At 55.7% G+C, this 21,459-nt stretch overlaps 2 protein-coding genes across 13 annotated transcripts in view; one reads left to right on the top strand and one right to left on the bottom strand.

Moving 5' to 3' along the window:
• The window catches only part of TEX49 (testis expressed 49), a 33,908-nt gene extending 33,521 nt beyond the window's left edge, over positions 1-387 (top strand). For all 3 annotated transcript variants that reach the window (XR_006735979.1, XR_006735978.1, XM_045555056.1), the window contains one exon: positions 206-387. Coding sequence is in view for 1 of the 3 variants with exons in the window: in XM_045555056.1 (XP_045411012.1) it covers positions 206-254 (49 nt within the window). In the remaining 2 variants the exon portion in view is untranslated. The remainder of the gene's footprint in view (positions 1-205) is intronic.
• ADCY6 (adenylate cyclase 6) lies at positions 66-21,101 on the bottom strand. 10 transcript variants are annotated; one of them, XM_045555049.1, is made up of 22 exons: positions 21,081-21,101; positions 15,517-16,378; positions 11,673-11,822; positions 11,159-11,280; positions 10,954-11,065; positions 10,656-10,783; positions 9,979-10,137; positions 9,759-9,900; positions 9,515-9,643; positions 9,229-9,254; positions 8,845-8,992; positions 8,508-8,605; positions 8,239-8,326; positions 7,949-8,065; positions 7,548-7,706; positions 7,090-7,268; positions 6,198-6,233; positions 5,982-6,111; positions 5,403-5,666; positions 4,418-4,622; positions 3,516-3,640; positions 66-776 (listed from the first exon to the last, which is right to left on the bottom strand). In XM_045555049.1, the coding sequence occupies exons 2-22, from the start codon at positions 16,375-16,377 to the stop codon at positions 648-650; spliced, it is 3,507 nt and encodes a 1,168-aa protein (XP_045411005.1). In that variant the 5' UTR covers position 16,378; positions 21,081-21,101; the 3' UTR covers positions 66-647. The 10 variants fall into 10 exon arrangements, with proteins under 10 accessions (XP_045411005.1, XP_045411002.1, XP_045411003.1 ...); XM_045555046.1 differs by lacking the exon at positions 21,081-21,101 and adding an exon at positions 20,777-21,064; XM_045555047.1 differs by lacking the exon at positions 21,081-21,101 and adding an exon at positions 18,281-20,719.
• Positions 21,102-21,459: the final 358 nt, after the last annotated feature.

Raw genomic sequence — 21,459 nt, 5'->3', positions numbered from 1 at the left:
TAGTAGAGATGGGGGTCTCACTCTTGCTTAGGCTGGTCTCAAACTCCTGACCTTGAGCAATCCACCCGCCTCAGCCTCCCAGAGTGTTAGGATTACAGGCGTGAGCCACTGCGCCCACTGCGCCCGGCCTTTAGCAGCTATTTTAAGGACCTCTCACCCTCCAGCCTGGCCTGGCTGAATCTGAGACCCTCTCTCTCCTTTCCAGGTTTATGGATCACTCTACTCTCAATGACAGAACTTTCAGTCTATACTGAGGAGGATATGGTGGCAGACGGACAAGATGAACTGCGGAAGGAGTGCAGAGGGGGAAGGAGGGAGAAGGTGCTGCTTCAGATGGATGACTAATGGGAGGGCTCAAGAAGGCAAAGTAAACAGATTGGACTAGAAGTCACTTGTGTGTGCTAGGTGGGAGCGGGAGGGTGGTATTCTAATGCCCAGATTCCTGTGGAAGCAAATGTGTAAGAGATTCCTGAAGGAGCTAGACCTCTCAGTGTGAGAGGTTTGAGAGGGCCAAAGCACTGGAGGGACAACCGCAGGGGTCTTGACCTCACATGGCAGGGGTCAGAGTAACAAATCTGGGAAGACACACTGGTCCTCATGATGCTGAAAAGCCTAGAGTAGTCTTGCTCTCTGAAGACACTGCATCTTCACCTTGGCAGGGAGAAAGCCACAGGAAGCCCTCTGACCACAGACGAGAAGCCCACAGAGCCCTGAGCAGGAGGTTGCCTCCTGTACCAGGCTCTGCCACTTCTGACGCAACCCAGGGCCCAGAACAGCTGCAGAGAACAGGGAATTTTACAAAGAGTTTGATTTTATTGGTATTTAAATATATTAAATATTTCACTGAAATACATGGTACAACGCCCTCCCCCCACCCCCACAGTGGTTACATTATAAAACCAAAGCCCATGGCCTCCCATCCTGACTCCTCCACCAACTGGCGAGGAAAGGGGCAATGGTAGCCAAGAGAAGGGCATGGCTGGCACTGTGGTATGGGGAGCCAGGGTGTGGACAGGCCCCTCCCAGCTGGCAAGAAGCAGAGATGAGTCACCCAAGGCTGAGGTCTTCCCACTCTGGTCTGCTTACACCCTCACCCCTACCCCATGGCACCAAGCAGTCCCTTCCTCTCCAGGGGTATGGCCACGGGCAGGGGAGTGGACTTTCTGTCTGAACCAACTAGTCTTTTCCCCTCTTTCTGCCTTGGCTAATGAAGTGCCTGATTGCCCTTTTGGCTGATACATGAAGATCCCCCAAGGCAGGAAGTACTGAGCCAAAAACAAGTCCTCTGCAGGGAGCTGGCATCAGAAGGGGATGTGGAAAGGCAAACCCACTGCCTGCCCCTTCCACTTCCCAAACCCAGTGACTCTGGGGACACTCCTCTGCCTCTCTGTCACTTCCAAGACAAAGTGATCTTCAAGCAAAATTGAGGCTAGTGCCTTTGGCTTAAATAGGTACAGATAGAGAAACCAAGGCACCAACTAATTCAGGCCAGAGTCAAGGAGGTTGCAGGGAAAGGGGTAAAAAGAAGGCAGGGATAGGAAGGGAATCTAGAGTTCAACCTCCTAGCCCTTCTCCCAGCCCATGCAGGCTTCACAGGGGTTGGGGAGCCAGGAACATGCTAGACTCAGGCTGTCGGCTGGGGAAAGCCATGTTTAAGGTTCCCCAGCCCCATCCCCTAGTACCAATATCTGGGTCCTCAGAGGGATCCCATGCTACCCTAGTCCCAAAGCATACCACATCCCAGGACACTATCTGGGGAACCCAGGAAATTCCTGAGTCTCTGCCCACCAAACCCCATACATATTTCAAGTGCATGGAGCACTGGGGCTCAAGCGGGCGCTTGGGTCCCTGCCACAGGCAGGAAGACAGTCATGCTGCACACGTGGCCCCCAAACGGCACTTAGGGATTTGGCACAAAGAGGACTCCTTTCTCCAGCCACCCTCCTTTTGCTACCACACCCGATCCCACTCCTGTGCAACCTGGGCATCTCTACATCCCTTGAAATAGGAAACCCTGCCTTAGTCCCAGAAGACAGAGGCCCACAGGAGAGAGGCAACTTGGGGTGGAGAGCTGAGGAGCAGGAGCACAAGGACACACAAAGACCTGGAAAACAGATATGCACACAAAGACCAACATGCACACACAGTTACACAAACACACAGGCCCTCCCCAGTGCTAGAGACGGGGGACAGGTTTGGGATCAGGGTCATCTTCCTCCACGCCCTGACCCTTTTCTATTTGGCAACAGAAGGGGTAGAGATGCTCCATGCCCCCTTGCCAGCAGACAGCAAGAGAGTGCTGAGGCAGAGTGACCTGATCCTGACCCCCGTCGGGGTCCTCAGATCATAGTCTGGCACCACCCGTGCCCTGGCCGGCCTGCTCCTTGGCACCTGCAGGTGAACTTCCAACTCCTGACATCCCTACACACATGCTTGCTTTCTGCTGGGCATTTTCACAGTACCAATGAGGCCAGACACCCTGTTCCCTGGAGCGTGCAGGAACTGAGGCTAAATCTGAGCTGTCAGAAGTCCCTTTGTTCCCCTTTGGGGACAGATCATGGGACTAGGATTTGGCAAATGGAAACATTCCCCTGAAATATGGACACAGCTGGGTCCCCAGAGCATCTCCCTCCTCTGCCCTGTGCCTAGGAGGGGGACCTGGCTGGGATGGAGAGGTGCCCAGGACCAGTGCTGGGGATGCAGGCATAGCAAAGGCAAGCATGGAATAGGCACTCCTCATGCCTGTCCCCCAGACTTTGTATAAAATATTCCCAGGAAAAAGAGGGAAAGGAAGGGCCCAGCCCTGAACCTGTTGCCCAGACAGACAAGGACAGGGCAGGCATGGCAAGCTGCCATTTTAATCTCTCAGGCAGGAGGGTTCCCCTGCCACTGCTGCTACCCCCCTCCCCTGTTCCCAAAAGCTGGAAGAAAGGAGAGGGAACAGCCCTACCCCAATTAAAAAAGAAAGTCACTTGCATAATCCTCACGGTATCCCCTTGTTCACCAGCCTGAGGGCAGACGAGCATGGTCCAAGCACAGCCTGCTGAGGTGTTCCCTTTTGCATTCAGCAGGGTCTAGAGACTCAGTGCTCCCTGCCACAGCTCCACCCAGTGAGCACAGAGTCCACTCAATGCCCGCCTTGGTCCCTTCAGCTGAATTTGTGGCTGGGCCCTGCTAACTGCTAGGACCCCCATTGAGGAAGTAGGTGGTCATCTCCCCCTTGCCCTTCACCTTGACCACCCCTCGACACTCCAGCTGGTAGCCCTTGGCAGCTAGAACCTGGTACAGGTCCGTGGTCACCTGGGGGAGTGGGAGGGGAGCCTGCTTAGCCTGGAATCCCTCTGGCTGCATTGCAGGGGCCCAAGGGTTCTCTAGTCAGGCTAGCTCCCCTCCCCCAATCCCTGCCCCACCAACCACAGAACATGCCACCCTGTCCCCTGTCCTAGCAGACTGCAGAGACCTGTGGAAGCCCTCTGGACCATACTTCACCCAGCCCCTGCTCACATCCCCCTCACCTGGATTCTGTCAGGGACCCCCGTACTGTCCATACGGCTAGAGACATTCACTGTGTTCCCCCAGATGTCATACTGTGGCTTCCGAGCTCCGATGACGCCTGCCACAACTGGGCCCATGTTCAACCCTGAGGTGGAGAGAACAAGAGATTGAGACTAGTGGATGCCCCTTGGTCAACCCAGGTAGTCATCCCACCTCCTGGCACGTTTAGAAGGACCCAGAGAAAAAAGTGGAAAAAGGACAAGTCTCCCAGTTGTAAAGAATGGAAGACCTGGACATCAGCTGAGGAGCTCCCCTGAGTCAAGACAGCTGTGCTGTAACAGTGTCTGTGCCAACCACTCTAAGCAAGCATTTTATGTTGTTTCGTCCTCTCAACACCTCTAAAAGGTAGGTATTATTATCCCCATTTTACAGATAAGGTACCTGTAGCATAGAGAAGTAAGATGACTTACTAAATAAGCCAGTAATTGGAACAGCCAGAATTCAAACCAGACAGTCTAACTCCAGAACCCATGGTATTAATCACTCCCATCCACCAGTTCATCTGAGAGGAAGCACCTTTCACCAGCCTGGCCATAGACAAGGACACAGGTATTGGAGTTTAGATAAACCTGGTTTCAAATCCCAGCTCAGCCACTTGCTAGTTCTTTGACCTTGGGTGAGTTATTAATCTGAGAGTCAGTCTCTTTATCTGTAAAAGGGGATAATAATGTGAAGACTAAGACATGCTCAGAAATGTCTAGGACACTGCCCGATGATCTCTGTTCTAAGTATCAGACTTGGTATGGGAGATGGGAGGGAAGAAACCCCACAGGAGTGCCGATGGGGAATCTGTGATCCCATCCCTCAGCTTCACCCAGAGAGGGTACTGGGAAAAACCTGCCAAGCAATCAGGCCCTCTCACCAATCTTCATCTGGAAGTTGTTGAAGGAGTGCTCGTTGATGTGCTTCATCTGCTCCATGAGCCGCATGGCGTAGTCGGCGAGGGCAGTGATGTGGGAGCGGCCCACCTGATCATAGGTGCTGGCGTTCAGCCCAGAAGCAGCCATGTAGGTGCTGCCAATCGTCTTGATCTTCTCCAGCTGCCGGAACCGCTCCTCGCTGATGATCTGGACGGCACAGGGGGACCTGGCTGTCAGGATGAGCCCAACCCCAGCCCTGCCCCAGTGCCCATTCCCTGCCATGCCTTGGCTCCCTTCCCCACTTCCCTGTCTCAAGGGCCCCCTTTCCAGACGCTGCTCTCAGGGCAGGACTGAAGAGCGAGGAAAACAGGCAGGCTAGGACCCCAGGCCAGGATTTCGGCACACAGCTTCAGACAGTCAACTGCAATGGCTCATTCACAGAACATGGAACCACAGAAGGGATATCAATTATTCCAACTCTCACCTTTTGGGAAACTGAGTCCAAGGGTGAGCAAGTGACTTCCCTCCAAAACAGTGAATGGCCCATTCCTGACCTGGATGTTCCAGACACTTCCTCACATTTTGCTCCCAGTTTCTCTAGTCAGAGGACCATCTTGCTTGTTTGGTCTCATGGGGCTCTGTCCACAACTACTGCTGCCTTCTTCAATGACATCCACCTGGCACCTCTCCTGTTCCCCCCCCCCAAGATCCTCATGTTCCCTTTTGCTCCTCAACAATGATGGCCCTGCCCCACTGGGGCTGACCCCCTTGCTACCTCTGACATTTTCATGGGTTCCTGTCCCAGCCTCCACTATACCTACCCTCACCCCTACCCTTGACATCTCTGGGCCCCACCACATCTCCCTTTCTCCTCCCAGTACCACCTGCCCCTTCCAATCCTGGCCTTCTCTCCTTGCAAAGTTCCCTCCACTCCCCCGGTCTCCAAGTCCTCCACTCTCTGCCAGCACCAGCCGACTGGACAAGTACCTCATCAAAGTCAGCGATGATCTCATTGAGCAGCCGCAGGCACTCGACGCCCTCGTTGTTTGCCTCCAGCTCCACATAGAACTCCGAGAAGTTGGCAATGGACGCAAACATGACAGCCACACACTCACACGACTGATAGTAGAGCTCATCATTGCGGCGCTCCCGGGCCAGGAAGTGGGCGGCCACATCCTTGGGCAGGATGTTATGCAGCAGGCGCCGGTTGTATGCCTGGAGCTCCTCCATCTCCTCCTTCTCCCCTGTTGCCTGTGGACACCACACCCATCACCCATTGCCCAACATTCACAAAGGGTGGATGCAGTGGCCAAGGCTTGGAGGTGGGCGTCAGAGGGAATCACGTGGAGGAAGAAAGGCACGGACAGATGGAGCCTAAAGAACAGGCAAAGGGGTGAAGGGGTGGGTACAGGATAGAGGACGGGACAAGTATGGGCACAGGGAAGGCATGGAACCAGGCTGGGCTTAGGGTGGCCTGAGCCTTAGCCAGCTCGCAAGAGGTGCATTTCTGGCTTGGCCCAGGCTCTGCCCCTAGGTTCCCTCATCCCCAGAGGCCCACCCAGTCACCTGCAGTTTCCAGAGAAAGTCCAAGCGGGCAGTTGACTCCACCTGCTGGGCATGCAGATACAGCGCCAGCGCAAACACCAGCAGAATCACGGGGGTCATATACTTGAGTGCCACCCTCCCTGCAGCGGGGCTGAGGGTAAGCAGAGACATGCTTGTTGTCTGAAGGTGGCATCTGGCAGCCTTCCCCTTTGTTGCCGCAGAGCCCTCCTCACTTACCAGTCCAGCCCATTGAAGGTCTCATTGGAAGGAGCCCTGGCAGGAAGATACAAGAGACAAAGTTTCCTGGGTTGCTGGGTGGAGGCGTGGAAGGGGAGACAGAGACTGCATTTACTGAGCACATACCGTAAGTCAGGCATGGGGCCAGCGCTTTTACTTACATTAATCTACTTGTTAAGAGCAGAAGTTAAGAAAACCTCTACTCTTAGTGGCTCCTCCCCTTACCAGCTATGTGACCTGGGACAAGTTGCTTAACTCTCTAAGCCTCAGTTTCCTCATCAGTAAAATAGGGATCAGATCTAAGTAACACATGTAAAAGGTTTAGCACAGTGCCTGGCATACTAAGCCTTCAGTAAATGTTAGTTACGATAATCTTTACAACCACCTTGTCATTTAGGTGGTATTGCCATTTTGCAGATGAGGAAATTGAGGCTCAGGGAAGTTAACTCACCTGTCCAAGGTCACACAGCTAATGAGCAGCAGAGCAGGGCTTCAAACCCAGCAGACTCCAGGGGCTACCACAACAAGCTATGGCCACATATCACAGGGGTGGGGTTTTGCAGAGAAAAAGCCAGTGTGGTGTCCCAGGCAAGGCCCTCAAGCAGGAGTCAGAAGTTTTGGTTCCTAGCCAGAGCTCTGCCACCAGGCTGTGTGACCTACAGGCAGTTAAGACAGTGACTATGAAAGCATCATGCAAATGCAAGAGGGATTTTTTTTTTAATGTCTAGCCTAAAGACAGGGATTTCCCAGGACTGGAGTTTCCCTGGGGAAACTATTTGGGGTCATGTGCTGGGAGTTCGTCTATCTCCTCCCTTTCCCCCACAGGTGAGTTGTGGCATTCCAAGGCCATAAGGGCACAGAGACGCTCCCAGGGGTCTGAGAATAAACTCACAAGCCATGGACGCCAAGCAGTAGGTCATAGTTGTCAAAGATGGTAGCTGGGGGACCCAACAGAAGCAGCACCAAATAGATGAGCCCCAAGACAAAGATCATGGCCAACTTCCCGATGCTGCTGATGTGCAGGAAGACAGAGCTGGCCAAGAGACTCAGCAGCATGTTCCCGACGAAGTACTGGGGGAGATGGCAGAGGCAGCGTTGGGGGAGGGCAGAAACCATGGCACCCCCCGGCAGGGAGAGCCCTGCACTCCCCTGCCTGACCTAGCCTCCCCTCCATGACCCCCAAACCCCAAAATCTTTCATCCTCCATGCTCAGCCCCTACACCACACCAGGGTCCCTGGTTACTCCTAGAGTTGGGGACTCTGATGATTTCCTAGGTCCCCAGGACCTGGCACAGGAGGGCCAATATCTGTGCCAGGACACCCGCCCCTGCCTGAACACTGCTTGGACACCTCAGGGAAGCTGCAGGTGGGTGCGGTGCCCTCACACAGGGGAGCATCCAGGCCCAGAGAGTAATTGAGCTGCTGCAGGTGGCAGGCAGTGATGTCAGCAGGTGTTAAATTCAGCATCCGCGCTGCACAGGTCCGTAGGGGGGTGTGGTTACAGGTATACTGCAAAAGTCAGCGGGTATATCAGAGTAACCAAGGAGGGGAAGGGTTACAAGGTTCATGCCCAGGTACCCCAGGGACCAAAGTTCTCACTCAAGGATAACAAGAGGTGGGGACAACAAGGAGGAGGGAGAATGAGGTACTCCCTGGGGGCAAAAATGTGTCTTATTCCTTTCTGTGCTCCCAGTACCCAGAGCAGCACCTGGCACAAATTAGAGGTAGGAGAATTCCCACTGGCTCCTTACCATGTTGGCGATGGCAGAGGTGAACACAAGCAGGACTGAAAAGATGCCAACTGCAGTGCTGTGTGCCCGCGAGCGCACAATGCTGCGGGACAGACGTTGCAGGGCCTTAGGAAACAGCTGGAGGCAGCAAGAGACCAGGAGTTGGAGGTTGTTTCGGCCAAGGAGGAAGGCCAACCAGGGACGAGCCCAGCAGGAGAGGCGTGCCCTTCTCCTCCCTCTCCCCATGGGACCCCTCCCTGCCCCTAGCCCAGCCTGCCCTCCCCTACAGCCCCGGAAGTCCCCCTACGTACAGAACCACAGGAGTACACAGCGCAGGTCAGCACCGTGATGAGCAGCAGCAGGAAGACGCTGGCATAGATCCCAAGCATCAGGGTAGAGCTGGGGCGGAACAGGGCCAAGGAACACTTTTAACTCTGGAAGATCTGAGCATCCTTGTCCCACCCCCCGGAACAGGCAGAGGTGCAGGCTCCAGGGACTGTGGGCTTGTGTGGGTGTTTAGGAAGCTTCTGGGAAGTGGAGAAGAAGAGAGAAGCTGAGTGGGGAAGGGCAGGGCTCTCACTGTGGGAAGACGAGGAGCTGGATGAAGCAGATGAAGCAGAAGACCAACAGGGCACAGGCGACATAGGCTCCGAAGCGGGGATCCACCTTCCGCGAGTACTGAGGGAGAGGAGGCCAAGCTGGGTGCTGGGCCTTGCCCTGGGGGAGGCGGGTGGCAAGGGCAGGGCACTGCCAGGGGCCTCAATAGGGAGAAGTCGTTGGCCCAATTGATGTGACTCCCTACCCTGTTCTGTGGTCCTCTTCTCCTCATTGCCCAGAAACGTCTCCTGCTCCCTCACCTGTGCTCAGCCTTCCCCGCCTCCCCCCAGCCTATCCTTCTGCCCTTGTAACCCCCAAACCTTCTTCTCCAGATCCTCTCTCTGGAAGGTGAGCAGGAACCGGCGCACATGGTCCTTGCGCAGCTGATCGATGCTGCGGGCATCAATGGCACGGCCCAGGAATTCATCCACCTCGTCCTCAGGGTTCAGGGCGTCCTGGGCACCCCGGCTGAGGAAAGGGGACACGGCTTCACCAGGTGCATGAGCATGGCCACGTGAGAAGCGATGAGGAAGGAAGGGCATGGGCAGCACCAAGGGAGGAAGAGAGAGCTGGGGGTGTGGCTCATGTTCCCACACAACACGTCTGAGGTCCAGGCGAGAGGGGGTCCCAGCTTCCCGCAGCCCTATCCCAGGGTACAAGTGCCACCCCCCCCTTCTTACTCCCTCCTCAGTAAACTGACTTACTTGTCTTTGCTGGAGTCATCGATGCCCTGGAGAAAGGAACAGCATGTGAGTGAGGTGGAAGGCCCCCGTCTTCACCCTGCAATCCCTCCCCCGCCCCAGCACTGTGCTGAGGGTGTCTCCACCATATACTTTGGGGAATTTAGGACCCCTGGGATGAGACTGTCCCTTCTGCCCCCACATCAGAAAGTATACATGAAGACACCAACCACAACAAGGAAGGAAAGGGACAGAGTGTCGAGGGAGACTAGGAAATGAGGCCCAGGTCCTGGTGCTGAGGGCCCCTCACCATCTGGCGGAAAGCCTTGGAGTCCTTGGTCCGGGAGAAGGCACGGTCAGGCACCCAGCGTGGCATCAGCCCTTCCATAGAGTTGGCCCGTGTCCGCTGCAGCTTGGCCAGCATGGCCTTCTCCTCCTTCTGCATCAGCAGCATAGGTACAGTCTCAGAGGAGGGGGCCGAGGCCTTTGCCTGCTCTTCTTCATTTGTCCCTCCCCCTGCCTGCCCCTCCCCCAGGCTCCCCCCAGGCCCTGACCCGTTTCTGGCTGGCACCCAGGATAAGGAAGGTCTCAATGTGCTGCTCCTTGAGGTATGCATTGCGCTCGCCGCCACGGCCAGGCTCCACCTCGTAGTCCCCGTTCAGGTACTGCAGCGTGGCCCGAGTGATGTGGATGCGGCTGTGTGGGGCCAGCAGGGTGAGACCCTGGCTTTCCCACCGTGCTCCCGTCCCCTACCACCTGGGCTCCTCCACTCACCCGGCCCGGCCCCCTGCCTCCATGTGGTTGGCCAGGGTCACATCGTTGGACCACACATCAAACTGCCATTTCCGCAGGCCAAGGACACCACAGTGTACGCGCCCGCTGTGGATGCCCACGCGCATGTTCACATTCACACCTGTCACCTCACGAACCAGCCTGGGAGGATGCAGCTCTGAATCAGCTCCTGGCCTTCCCCTCCCCCAGCTCAGCACCCAGGCCCTTTGCTCCCCTTGGCACCCAGTGGGCAAGACCAGACCCAGATGCAGGGGACGGGAACACAGCCTTAGATGGACATGGGCAGAGGCTAAATGGGGCTCCAGGACAAACGTCTGAGAACGGTGTTTGTCAGCAGGGGCCCAGCAGCAACTTGTGGAACTGGGCTAGGAGGAGGAATCACTGCTCTGGCCTCCAGCCTGCACAGCTGGCGCTCTCTCTAGCCCCAGGCCCCCACCACCCCAGCTCCCCCTACCCCGCCCAGGCTGGCTGGTGTCTAAGTGTGCACATGGGTCTTTGCTTAGGCTGGAGAAAAATCCATTCCCTTCCCCTGTGACAGACAGATCTCAAAGACAGAGAAACAGCCAAGACAGAGGAAAATGCCTGAGGACACATCAAATAGTAGGAGCAGTTTAAGGCACCAACAGTTCCAGGAAGGCTGGGATTGGGGCACTGCTTACGAGATGGCCTCGATCATGTCCACCCCCATCTCCACACAGCAGTGGGCATGGTCTGCCCGCGCCTCCGGCAGCCCTGACACGCAGTAGTAACAGTCCCCTAAGATCTTGATCCTCAGGCAGTGATTTTCCTGAAGGGAAAAGAGTTGGAGGGAAGAGTCACCTTTATTCTCTGGCCCTCCCAGCCTGCCTGGCCCACCACCCTCACTGCAGACTCTATCTGCTCCACACCCCCAGCTGTCACCAGCAAAGCTATGCTCTTACCATGGTCAGCACCACCCCCAAACCCCAGCACCCTCACCGCAGCCAGCTTGTCAAACCGGGCAAAGAGCTCATTCAGGGTCATGACCAGCTCCTGCGCAGTGCACTGGGATGCCAGGCTGGTGAAGCCTTCAATGTCTGCAAACAGGATGCTGTAGATGACAACAGAGGATGGATGGGCCACATGGCCCTCAAAGACTCCTAGATCCCCCACCCCTCTTGGCTTCCTGCCACCCCCACCCTACCTGACGTTGTCATGCTTCTGGATGTAGATCTTGTGGAACATCATGTCTTCTTTTTTTGTGTTGATGTCTTCTTTCATCTCCATGGCAACATGCTGGGGCAACACGGACAGCAGCAGCCGCTCCTAGACCAGGGGTTCCAACAGGGCATTACTATCCTCTTGGCTTCACATTTCAATACCCACTGGTCCCTCCACATCCCCAGAGCCCTCCCAGACTTCTCTGGAGACCTGAGCTTCCCTTCTGGACTGTGGACCCTCCCCCATCAAAGCCCTCTGCACACATACATCCCAGCCCTCCCTGACCCCTGCCCATTGAGCCCCCAGATGTGCTCCTGTCTATTCCTTCCCACCCCTCAGACAGGACAGAACCCCAGTGTCACAGGGCCTCTGTGATGCACAATCTGGGGGAACCATTCACATTGTGTTCCACGGAGTTGGACAAGGCTGCAGATCCAAGCTACAAGTTATGTAGGGGTAAGGTAGGGGGAGGCCTGGTCAGGGAAAGCAGCCCCCACCTGCTGCCGGTTCTCATGCTGCAGGTGCAGCCGGGCCTGGATGTAACCGCGGGTTTCCTGAAAGGCCTGGCGCTGAGACACCTCAGCTGGGTAGTGTGTGCAGATGCCAATGACGTTGGTGCAGAGGAACAGCAGCACATTGGCACCAAGCTGCAGGAAGGTGTCAGAGGAGACAGGTGACCATACACACACACACACACACACACACACACACACACACACACGCATACATGCACGCAGTTTACTATGCTCTCTGTGGATGTGTGCCTTTGGGAAGGAAGCCAGAGTCCTGCACTCTGAAAGTCCCCAAGCTGTCCCTGCCCTTGCAATATTACCCACAGGGCTCTAGATCCCAGCTCTGTGCCTGGATCACTCCATGACTAGAAATGAGATCTTTTCACAGCTGCTGGGAGCAGAAGCACCAGCTAAGGCCAGGTAGGTCATGGGGCCCAGCCCCACAAACAACCCAGGCAAAAGACAAATGCTGCTCCTTCTGCATGTGATTCTCCTTAAGGACAGCACCCAGGAGGCCTGAGCTCTATATCCCCCTATAAGTGACCCAGAATAAGTCACTTCATCACTCTGGGCTTCTGTTTGCTCAGCTATAATCCAAAGACCAGGGATAAGATCTCTAAAGTCCCTCCATTCCCTGATATAACTTATTATTTTTTTAATTTTTTTCTCAAAACAAAGTTGTTGAGACCTGATATAACTCAATAACAATAATTACTATTATTATTGTTATGGTAGCTAGTTTGTTGTTGGCTGCCTACAATGTGCCAGGATTCTATGGGTGCCTTATATACATTGTATAATATCTTTCTTACAACTCTATGAAATAAGTAACAATATTCCATTTTAAACTAAGTAACTTCCCCAAGATCACACAACTGGTAGTGGCTGGCGTGAGACTTGAGTCCAGTAGGATTAGACTCCAAAGCCTACATCCTAACCCTGCAGTCTGGTGCATCCCAGGTTTCCAAGATTCCAACTCACTCCACTGACAAGCTCTTGACGCCTAGCCTCAGAGCCCAGGCTGGAGAGTCATTAATTCTACTGACACAAAGAACCCTCCCTAACTGGGGTTGGGGTCCACCATGCCTGGCGTGGCCACCCCGCCAGGTATAACTCCCCCAACCATCAGCCCCACCAGGCCCTCTGTCTATGGCCCCCACCCTAGGGGTGTTCAGCCCCAGTCATCATCAGTATTGGCCAGAGAGCAAGTCTAAGGGAAGCTGGCCTCAGTGTTTCTGGAAACTCAGGAGTTAACCTGACCCTTGCAGCTCTACCCTGGAGTTGGATAGGGCACCTCCGGTTTGGGTAGAAGGGAGGGAAAGAGCATTACCTAGAAGCCAGGGGTTGTGGGCTCCGCCCTGAACCAGAACTAGTCCTGCAAACTTGGGCAGGTTGCTTAATCTTTGGGACCTCAGTTTCCTCTTGGGTAAAATTGAGGGGTAGGTCTGGCTAACCATGTCCAGCTCTAATCCTCTAGGATGGGCCTCCCAGCTTCCCTTCCCAGTCCCGCTCACAGGCTCTCGACCGACTAGGCTGAGCTCCCCCTCCCAGCAGCAGGGGTGAAGACGGGGGCACACTATGTCCCTTGGGGGTTTCTAAGAATAGCCCCCAGTGGGAGAGAAAGAAAGGGGGGCAAACCAGGCAACTTCCCTTCCTGGCCCCAGGAGCCCAAGAGGAAAATGTGAGTCATGGACAAGGGAAGGGGAAGGGGGATGAGAGACTGAAATAACTCTGTATACACACATCCCTATCTGACTGTGAGAAAAAATGGATGCTGGGGGACCGCAGGAGACACCAAACTGGGCCGGAGTCACTGGGTGACACTGCTCAGTGTGTCTGAATGAGTGGGCCGGTGGGGGATGAAGACTCCTTCCTATGAGCATGAGGAGGGCTGGCTCTGGGAAGGGCCTGCCGAGGAGGCTGCATAGGAGGCCACAAGCCCCCACCCCATCTGGACACCCACAAGCACAAATAGGCACAGGGAATTTTTCTCAGCTCAGAGGAGGCTGTATGGGCAGCCCTGGCCCCATGGACTGGCATAGTGGCAGCAGTGACTTTTTCCACCACCCCAAGAATGTGCCTTCCAAGACCCACTGGGTGAGGCTGTAGCCAGGCACCCCTCAGGAGGCGAGAGGCTGGCACAGTCCTGGCCTCCCTGGGACTGTGCCCCCCCAATCAGGCACTGGACCTGGTTCTGGGAACCATGCCAGCAGAGGGCAAGAAAGAGATGGCCACCCTATCCCACCCCCTGCCGGCCAGACAAGAAGGGGAAAAGGAGGTACTACCCCTAAGCTCCTTCTTCCCCAGCAGGGCAGTCCAGCCCCAAAGTCCAGCTTGACAGCCAACCTGGAAAAGCAGCTCAGGGGCTAGCAAAGGCAGAAGGACCTGGCCCTTTAAGAGGTCTGACAGTGCCTTGTGGGCAGGTGCTCCACAAACAAACGGGCTATAAAGTTACTTTTGAAAAGGTACGTTCTGTTCCGGAGTACAGGCTGGGCGGGGAAGGGCATCATGCCAGAGCACCCAGGTTTTCACCCTGGGAGCTCCAGGCAACTTCCTCTCTGTGGGTGGGGATAGGGTGGGCTACAGGCCACAAGCCTTTGGCAAGGCAAAGGCTAGTCCCTCAAACCTTGAGCAAGACAGGACAGCACTCTCTAGAGAAGGGTGCCAAGAGAGGGCCCATGAGGTGTGCTGACTGCAGCACCTGAAGGACCAGCCAGGGAAGACATCCTGGTCTCTGCCCCTGGGCAGGGGGATGACACGAGATGCAGACCCCACAAACTCATGTCTCTCGGAAAGGGACTTCCCAGAAGCCCTGCACTGGGTCCCATGCCCTACAGCACTCCCCACACCTCCCTGCCCCAGACGAGAACACCGCCCTGCTGGGTTCTCTTCCACTCTGGGAAAGGGTGGGGCCCTTACAGCAACTTCATGAGGTAGATACTATTTTTATCCCTGTTTTACAGACTGGGAAACTAAGGCTGGGAGAGGCAAGGTTAGCTGTCTAAGATCCCGCAGAAAAGAATGCAGCCCATTGGACAACCAGGCCTGCCTGTGGACATGCCCTTATTTCTCACTCCCCGCAGCACGGCTGGCACCACCTCACACACTCACAAACCCAGAGGCAGCAGCCGGCACGGGCAGATGACCCCAAGGCAGGGCTGCTAGGCCCCCGGTGCCTGGTGTGAGGAAGAGCAAAGGGATTGAGATCAGACTCTAAAGCTCTTCTCTTCCATAGTTCAACCTCATTCCAACTACTTCCAGCCCAGGGGAAAACTAATCCCAGCTCTTCACCTTCCCTGTCCTCCCAGAAATGGCCTTGGTCCAGAAGACAGGTGACTCCTCCCTTGCTGACTCCATCCAAAACCTGCTCAATCCCTCCAGATCACCCGCTAGAGCTGCTCTTCAGGGATGGCACCAGGGCCTGAGTCTCAGGTGTCAACTTGGGGACAGAGACGCCCAGACCTGGATACAGCCTACACTGCCTTCTCTGCCCCACCACGGCCCCGGGGTAAACACCACATCCCTCCAGCCCTACAATATGCCTCTACAGACTGCACTATTTCAGCAGGCTCAGGCCAAAGAGCTAGAGACTCTGCCCAAGGTGACAGAGTGCAGGCTTGGGTCTTGGGGCGGTCCCTCGCGTCAGCAATGCCCTTTGCCCCAGATCCCAAATGGAGGTGACCCCTGAAACCTAGCCTCCCATCTATCTCTTGCCCCCACCTCCCAGATGTAGCCTGATATCCCTGCACCCAGGGTCCCCCCATGACTCTGCAAGCCCCTTCTCAGTCCTCGCCTGGTGCCCTCCACCCCTACCTCCCTGACCACCCACCTGCTTCCAGAGGAAGGCATCACCACGGTTCAGTTGCCAGGCCAAGATCAAATGCAGGGTGGAGAGGCCCAGGCCGCTGAGGACAGCCGCCCGCATGCGGATGGGGAGGAGCGTGTAGATGATGTAGACGAAGAACACGGGGCACCAGAGCCCTGCGGAGGGGCTGTGCGGGTTGGCTGCCAGAGCGCCCCCGACCTGCACAGCCGCCAGGATGCCCAGCACCACGTAGCTCACCACCCACATGGAGTCCTGGCGGAAGCTATGTCGGTTACACACCACCATGAGCGCCACGAAGAGGATGGCGGCGCAGGCCAGCAGGGCCACGTACGCGGGCTGAGGGCGGGCAGGCGCGGCGTGGAAGGCCAGCAGCACCGCTGTGAGCAGCACGAGCACCGCCATCAGCAGCGTTAGGCTGCTCTGGTTCATCTGAAAGAAGTACCGCTGGTACAGGCGCTCCAGCTTGGCAGAGCGGAACTGCTTCGACCGGAACACCTGCACCAGACGGCGCCAGCAGGATCGGCTGCGTCTAGGTGCCGCGTCAGGCGCCACCTCGGCCGTCCCGACCGCCGCCATCACCTCATTGTCCTCAAAGCCCAGGGCCACCGCCCGCAGCCCCAGATCCATGCCCCTGCCTGGGCCGCCCCTCCGGATGAAGGCCTCATCCTGCCAGGGGCACCGAGGGGGTGCCGCAGGGGCAGGGCTGGGGGGCTCTGCATCCCGGAGGCAGCTCATGTAGCGGGGCGTGCAGAAGCCACCCGCCCGAGTGCCGTGGCGGCGCAGACGCTTCTGCCCATTGCGTTCACCCCAGGCCGTTTTCCGTTCATCCACTTTCGGGACCAGGAGGCCACTAAACCACGACATGCTGCTGGGAGGAAACGAATGAGATGGCATTAATTACCACCACCCCAGCCACTGCCACCACTAGTAGCTCATTACCTGAGCACTTCCCACTGCCACGCTATGCTTCATACACATCGTCCTCATAAAATTGAGGTAGGCAATGCTATCCCCCTTCAACAGGTGAGGGAACCAGGACATAGGGAGATGGAGAAAAAAAATTTTTTTCTTTTTTTGAGATATAGTCTCGCTTTGTTGCCCGGGCTAGAGTGCCATGGCGTCAGCCTAGCTCACAGCAACCTCAAACTCCTGGGCTTAAGCGATCCTCCTGCCTCAGCCTCCCGGGTAGCTGGGACTACAGGCATGCGCCACCATGCCTGGCTAAGATATATATATATATAAAAAATTAGCTGTCCAGATAATTTCTTTCCATTTTTAGTAGAGACGGGGTCTCACTCTTGCTCAGGCCGGTCTTGAATTCCTGATCTCAAGCCATCCTCCCTCCTCGGCCTCCCACAGTGCTCGGATTATAGGCATGAGCCACCGCGCCCAGCCGAGATGGAGAAATTTGCCCAAGATCCAACATCCACGTAAGTGTGAAAACCAAGATTCTAACCCAGATCTGTCTGACTCCAAAGCCAGTACCCTTGAAAATTCACCTCTTCCCTAAAAGGCACTGATTTCTTGGTGATCACAAACTCAAGTGCCTGTGTCAGTGAGCGAAGCAGCCCATTGTTCAAGAGAACTAGAAAGAAAGAGTTCACACCCTGAACCTGGGGCAAGCACCACCCAGCACCAGCCAACTGTTGCCGTGGGTCCCCCTGGGGCCTGATCTTCTGATTTTTTTCAACAAAAGCTAAAGGAAAAACTCTGGATTTTAAGGCGACATCTCCCGATTTTTAAATGTTGGCAACTAATTCACATTTTTCAACACTGCAAGCCAAATAAATCACGTCTGTGGAAATAGTTCTGCCTGTGAGCTGCTAATCGGTGACCTCTGTACAAAAGGGAATCTCTTTCCACATCCTTCCTCATCACACTCACACACAATGCACACTTCACCCAGCTAAATTCAACTTCTCCCTCAGGTCACAGCTTAAATGTAACTTCCGCAGGCAAGATTTCCCAGCTCCCCACCCCGACTAAGTCTGGTCCCATTTATCCTCTGGACATTTCCTCCACAGGACCATGGCGATTATAATGAAAGCCTTCCTTCTTTAATGTGTGTGCCTGCCCCCGTGACTATAAGCTCTGTGAGGGTAGGCATCATATCTACTTTGTTCAGCACTCTATTCCCAGTGCCAAGGACTGGGCCTGGCTCATAGCAAGGACTCAATAAACATACATTGAAAAGACAGAGGGAAAGCAGGCACTAGGGCATTGGCGTGGGGCCGCTAACGTGAAACGATGGCTAATACTGATAACCCTAGGGTCTTCATCTTCCTCACTGCTCCCCAGTCATGAGCCTCTTGCTGTTCCCCACCACACCCAGCCAGCCAGGGACCCCAGCGCCTGCTGTTCCCTCTGAACAAGAGCTCCTTCAGGTCACAGTCCAAATGTCCCCTTATCAGCAAGGCTTTCCCTGACCACCCTATTAATATAGTAACCTCCTTTCCTGGGGCTCCCTATCACTCTTCCTAGCTTTATGCTTTTTTTTCTCCATAGCTCTTATCAGCCACTGCCATTCTATATATTTTTCTTATTTGTTCATTGTCTCTTCTAACTAAAATGTCAACTTCATGAGGGCAAGGATTTTGGCTTGTTTTGCTCACTGCTATATCCACAACACTTAGTAGGATCTCAATAAATGTCCATTGAGTGGATGGATGGCTATCTGGATGGATGGATGGGTGGGTGGGTGGGTGGATGGATTATACTCCCATGCACTTTCTCTGTGCTTTAAACTTTTCGAGGTCTTTCCACATGCCTAATTCCATCTGATCTTCACCAAAACCCTGTAAGTCTGGTCCTGTGGCCTCCTGGGAAAAACAAAAACAAAAACAAAAACTGAGGTCCAAGGCAGTTTTATATGGCTGGCTCAAGTTATAGAGATCATGGGTAACCAAATCAGTCCCAGATCCTAGGTTTCCTGGAAAAAGTATCTTGAACTGGGATGGGAAGACTCCATGACAATACTTTTATTGTGTCTCCTGGCTGAGCCCAGACCAGGAGAAGATGAGGATGAAAGCACTGTCATCCATGGATGCCTGGGCCCCCAAAAAGGCCACACTCCTCCATGCCCACAGGGCACCCTGAGGGGCCCCTTGTACTTAACCTACCAAGCTAGCAGCACTGACATTTGTACTCACTAGAGGATAAGATAGGACAATACCCAGCAGTTGCCACAGATGGCCAAAGAACCAGATGCTCAAGCCAGATGAGCTGATACCCAGGGACCCACAAAGCAGAAAGCAGACTGGGGACTTCTCTGTGCACCCCAAACCCCCATTCCTGGGTCACCTTCAGCCAAGTTTTGTGGGTGTCCCTTCTATACCCTGCAAAGCAGCATGCCCTTCAACCTCTTAACATCACCATCTGGAAGGACAGATCGGGAATATAAGACTTTTGGTCAGCCTGGTATTTGGAAAAGGTCACCAAAGTAACCTTCACTCTTCAAAATACTTCATAAGAAGCATCTTTGGCGTAAGACCAGGTTTCAAACCTTAGCATGATTATTTGCTACTGCACAGCCTTGAACAAGTTATTTAACCTCCCTGTGTCAGTTTCTTCATCTGTAAAATGAGGAATAATAATGGTCCTCAGGAAAGAATCTAGTCACACCTGTCATGAAGTACATACTTGATAAATATTCTTTCTTCTCCCCACCCTGTAACACTTGAACCCAAACCTCTCCCAGTGTCCAAGAGATGGAAAAATGAGAAAGTCATGAGCAAGAATATGCATCTCTCCCGCCAGTCAGATGCCTGGTTTTATCAGTCCTTGTGTCCTCAGCTGTCAGTCCCCAGAGCTGTTGTCGACACAGCCCAGAGTGAGGTTTCCCACCACCCCCCGTGACATTTTGCTTCAGCTTCCTCCCATTTGCCAGTACCCTGCCTTATTCTTATCTCTCTTATCCCATGTCTCCCCCAATACACACACCACTACCACTACCCCAGACCTCTGTTCCCAAAGGCCACGTTCCCAGCCCCCTGGAAGCACATCCTAGCATCTGGCTCAGACCCACAAAGGAAGGGACAGACACTATCCAGGAGAACACATGACCCTCCCAAGAACACTCTGACCCCCCCAGGGGATAGCTTCAGAGCTCTGTAATTGTCCAACCAACTGCAACTATCCCACCCTGGGCTGCACTCCAGGCACTGCCCATCCTGGAGAATTTGCCAGACTCCCAACCCTCCTGGCACCCCTTGCCAGACTAGTATAGCAAGGAACAGGGGAGGGCACTGTTCCAAGCCACAAAACTTCTCTATACGGTCCTCAACCACTACTATGACCACCTCCCTCTCCCCAGAGTCAGGCTCCTAGGCCTTGTGCCTCTGACCTTCTCCCCTGAGTCCTGGTCCCTTTGCTCTCACTCTCTCTCTCTGTCACATGCACACAGATCTGCTGCTCCAAGCACCTCTGGCTCCCACGGCCAGAGCCATGTCCCGTTCAGCCTGGCAGTCTGAGGCCCAGTGCCACCCAGACCTCAAGTCCCTCCCAAACCCTGATCCTTCAGCCTGAGACCAGAGTCTGGAGCAGGCCAAAGCCCAGCCCTAAGGATGGATCTGCCCACTGCTTCTCCAAACCCTCTTCGTGGCCACCTCCTGTCCATCCCGTCCCCAGGGCCCATCTGCCCCTGCCCTCCTTGGCAAAAGAAAGCTCCAGGGGATTTAAAACGACTTCAGAAATTTCATGGCAGAAGGCACTGCCCAGGCGGGGCCCAACAGTGCCAGGACCGACCACCATACTGGGATGTGGGCCTCAATGCCTCAATTCCAGGCCTTTCCAGATGTAGAGGAGCCTCCCCAGGGCCTGTATCTGTAGGTTCAGAGCCTGCTGCCTTCCTCCCTCCCCTTGTCCCCACTCTCCATAAAGACTACAGAGGGCTCCCAAATCCACCCCAACCAGAAGAACCCCCCCCACCAGGTTCCTCCAGCTCACGGGCACTCTGGTAAGGGGAAGGTATGCCAGAAGAGTCTCCCACCGCCTGATCTCACCTCTGGCTTTTCAGTGAGGCCCCAGAACCTGCTCCCCTGCCCACCCTGCAGCAGGCCTTGGGGCAGGGGGGTGCTGACACCACCCCTTCCATTCCAAAGACTTGGAGGGGGGGGGGCTCCCGCGGAGGGCATCTCTCCCTCTGCCCAGGCTGCCTCCCCCGCCCCTAAATACAATCACACTCTACCCCGAACTCCGACGCTCGGAGGCTCACCCCACAGCCCCGCCACAAGCACCTCAGGCCGGCCCTTCCCCCAGTACGCGCCTTTCCCCCTCCTCCGGGCAAGCCCGGGACTCGCATCCAGTGGAGGAAGGGAAGCATGCGGCAGGCGAAGAGGGTGGGGAGCCTCGCGCCCGGACCTCGGAGTCCTTGATCCCATCTCCTCCATGACTTCCCTCTGCCGACCTCAACTGCCCCAGGCTCCCCACGAACACCGTCGAGACTGCCCATCCCGGGCGCCCGTGCCGCCGCCGAGAAACTCGGCGGGAGCCGCGCCGGTGCGTCCCAGCCCCGCGCAGACCCGGGCGCCCCGCGCAGCCACTTCCCCAGCGCTCCCGCCGCGGCTCACCTGCCGGCCCGGGTCGGCGCCTCCCCCGGGCCCCGCCCCGCCGCCCCCGCGGGCTCCGGCCGCCGGCCGTCCCGCTGTCCTCGGTGCCCGCGCGTCCCGGCCGCCCGCCCGCCGCCCCGCCGCCCGCCGGCCCTCGCCCCCTCCTTGTTGTCCAGCGCAGCCGCCCTCTACCCCGGATCCAGAAGTCCCCTCCCCGCCGGCTCCCGGACTCCCCGCCTTAAAGGCACAAGCTCCTTTTGTCTGGGCGCCCGCTCCTCCTCCCCAGGAGCGGGGGCAGAGCTGCCCACTCGGGCTCCGAGGAATTGGGTAGGGGTGGAGGAGACCGAAGAATGGGACCCCTCCCTCCGCACGCCCCCTCCTCTCCTCCGGCCGCTTCCTC

Source organism: Lemur catta, chromosome 6 (genome assembly GCF_020740605.2).
Source record: "Lemur catta isolate mLemCat1 chromosome 6, mLemCat1.pri, whole genome shotgun sequence".
Taxonomy (NCBI): domain Eukaryota; kingdom Metazoa; phylum Chordata; class Mammalia; order Primates; family Lemuridae; genus Lemur; species Lemur catta.
The sequence above is the reverse complement of the archived record's forward strand: the minus strand, read 5'-3'. Positions and strand labels throughout refer to the sequence as shown.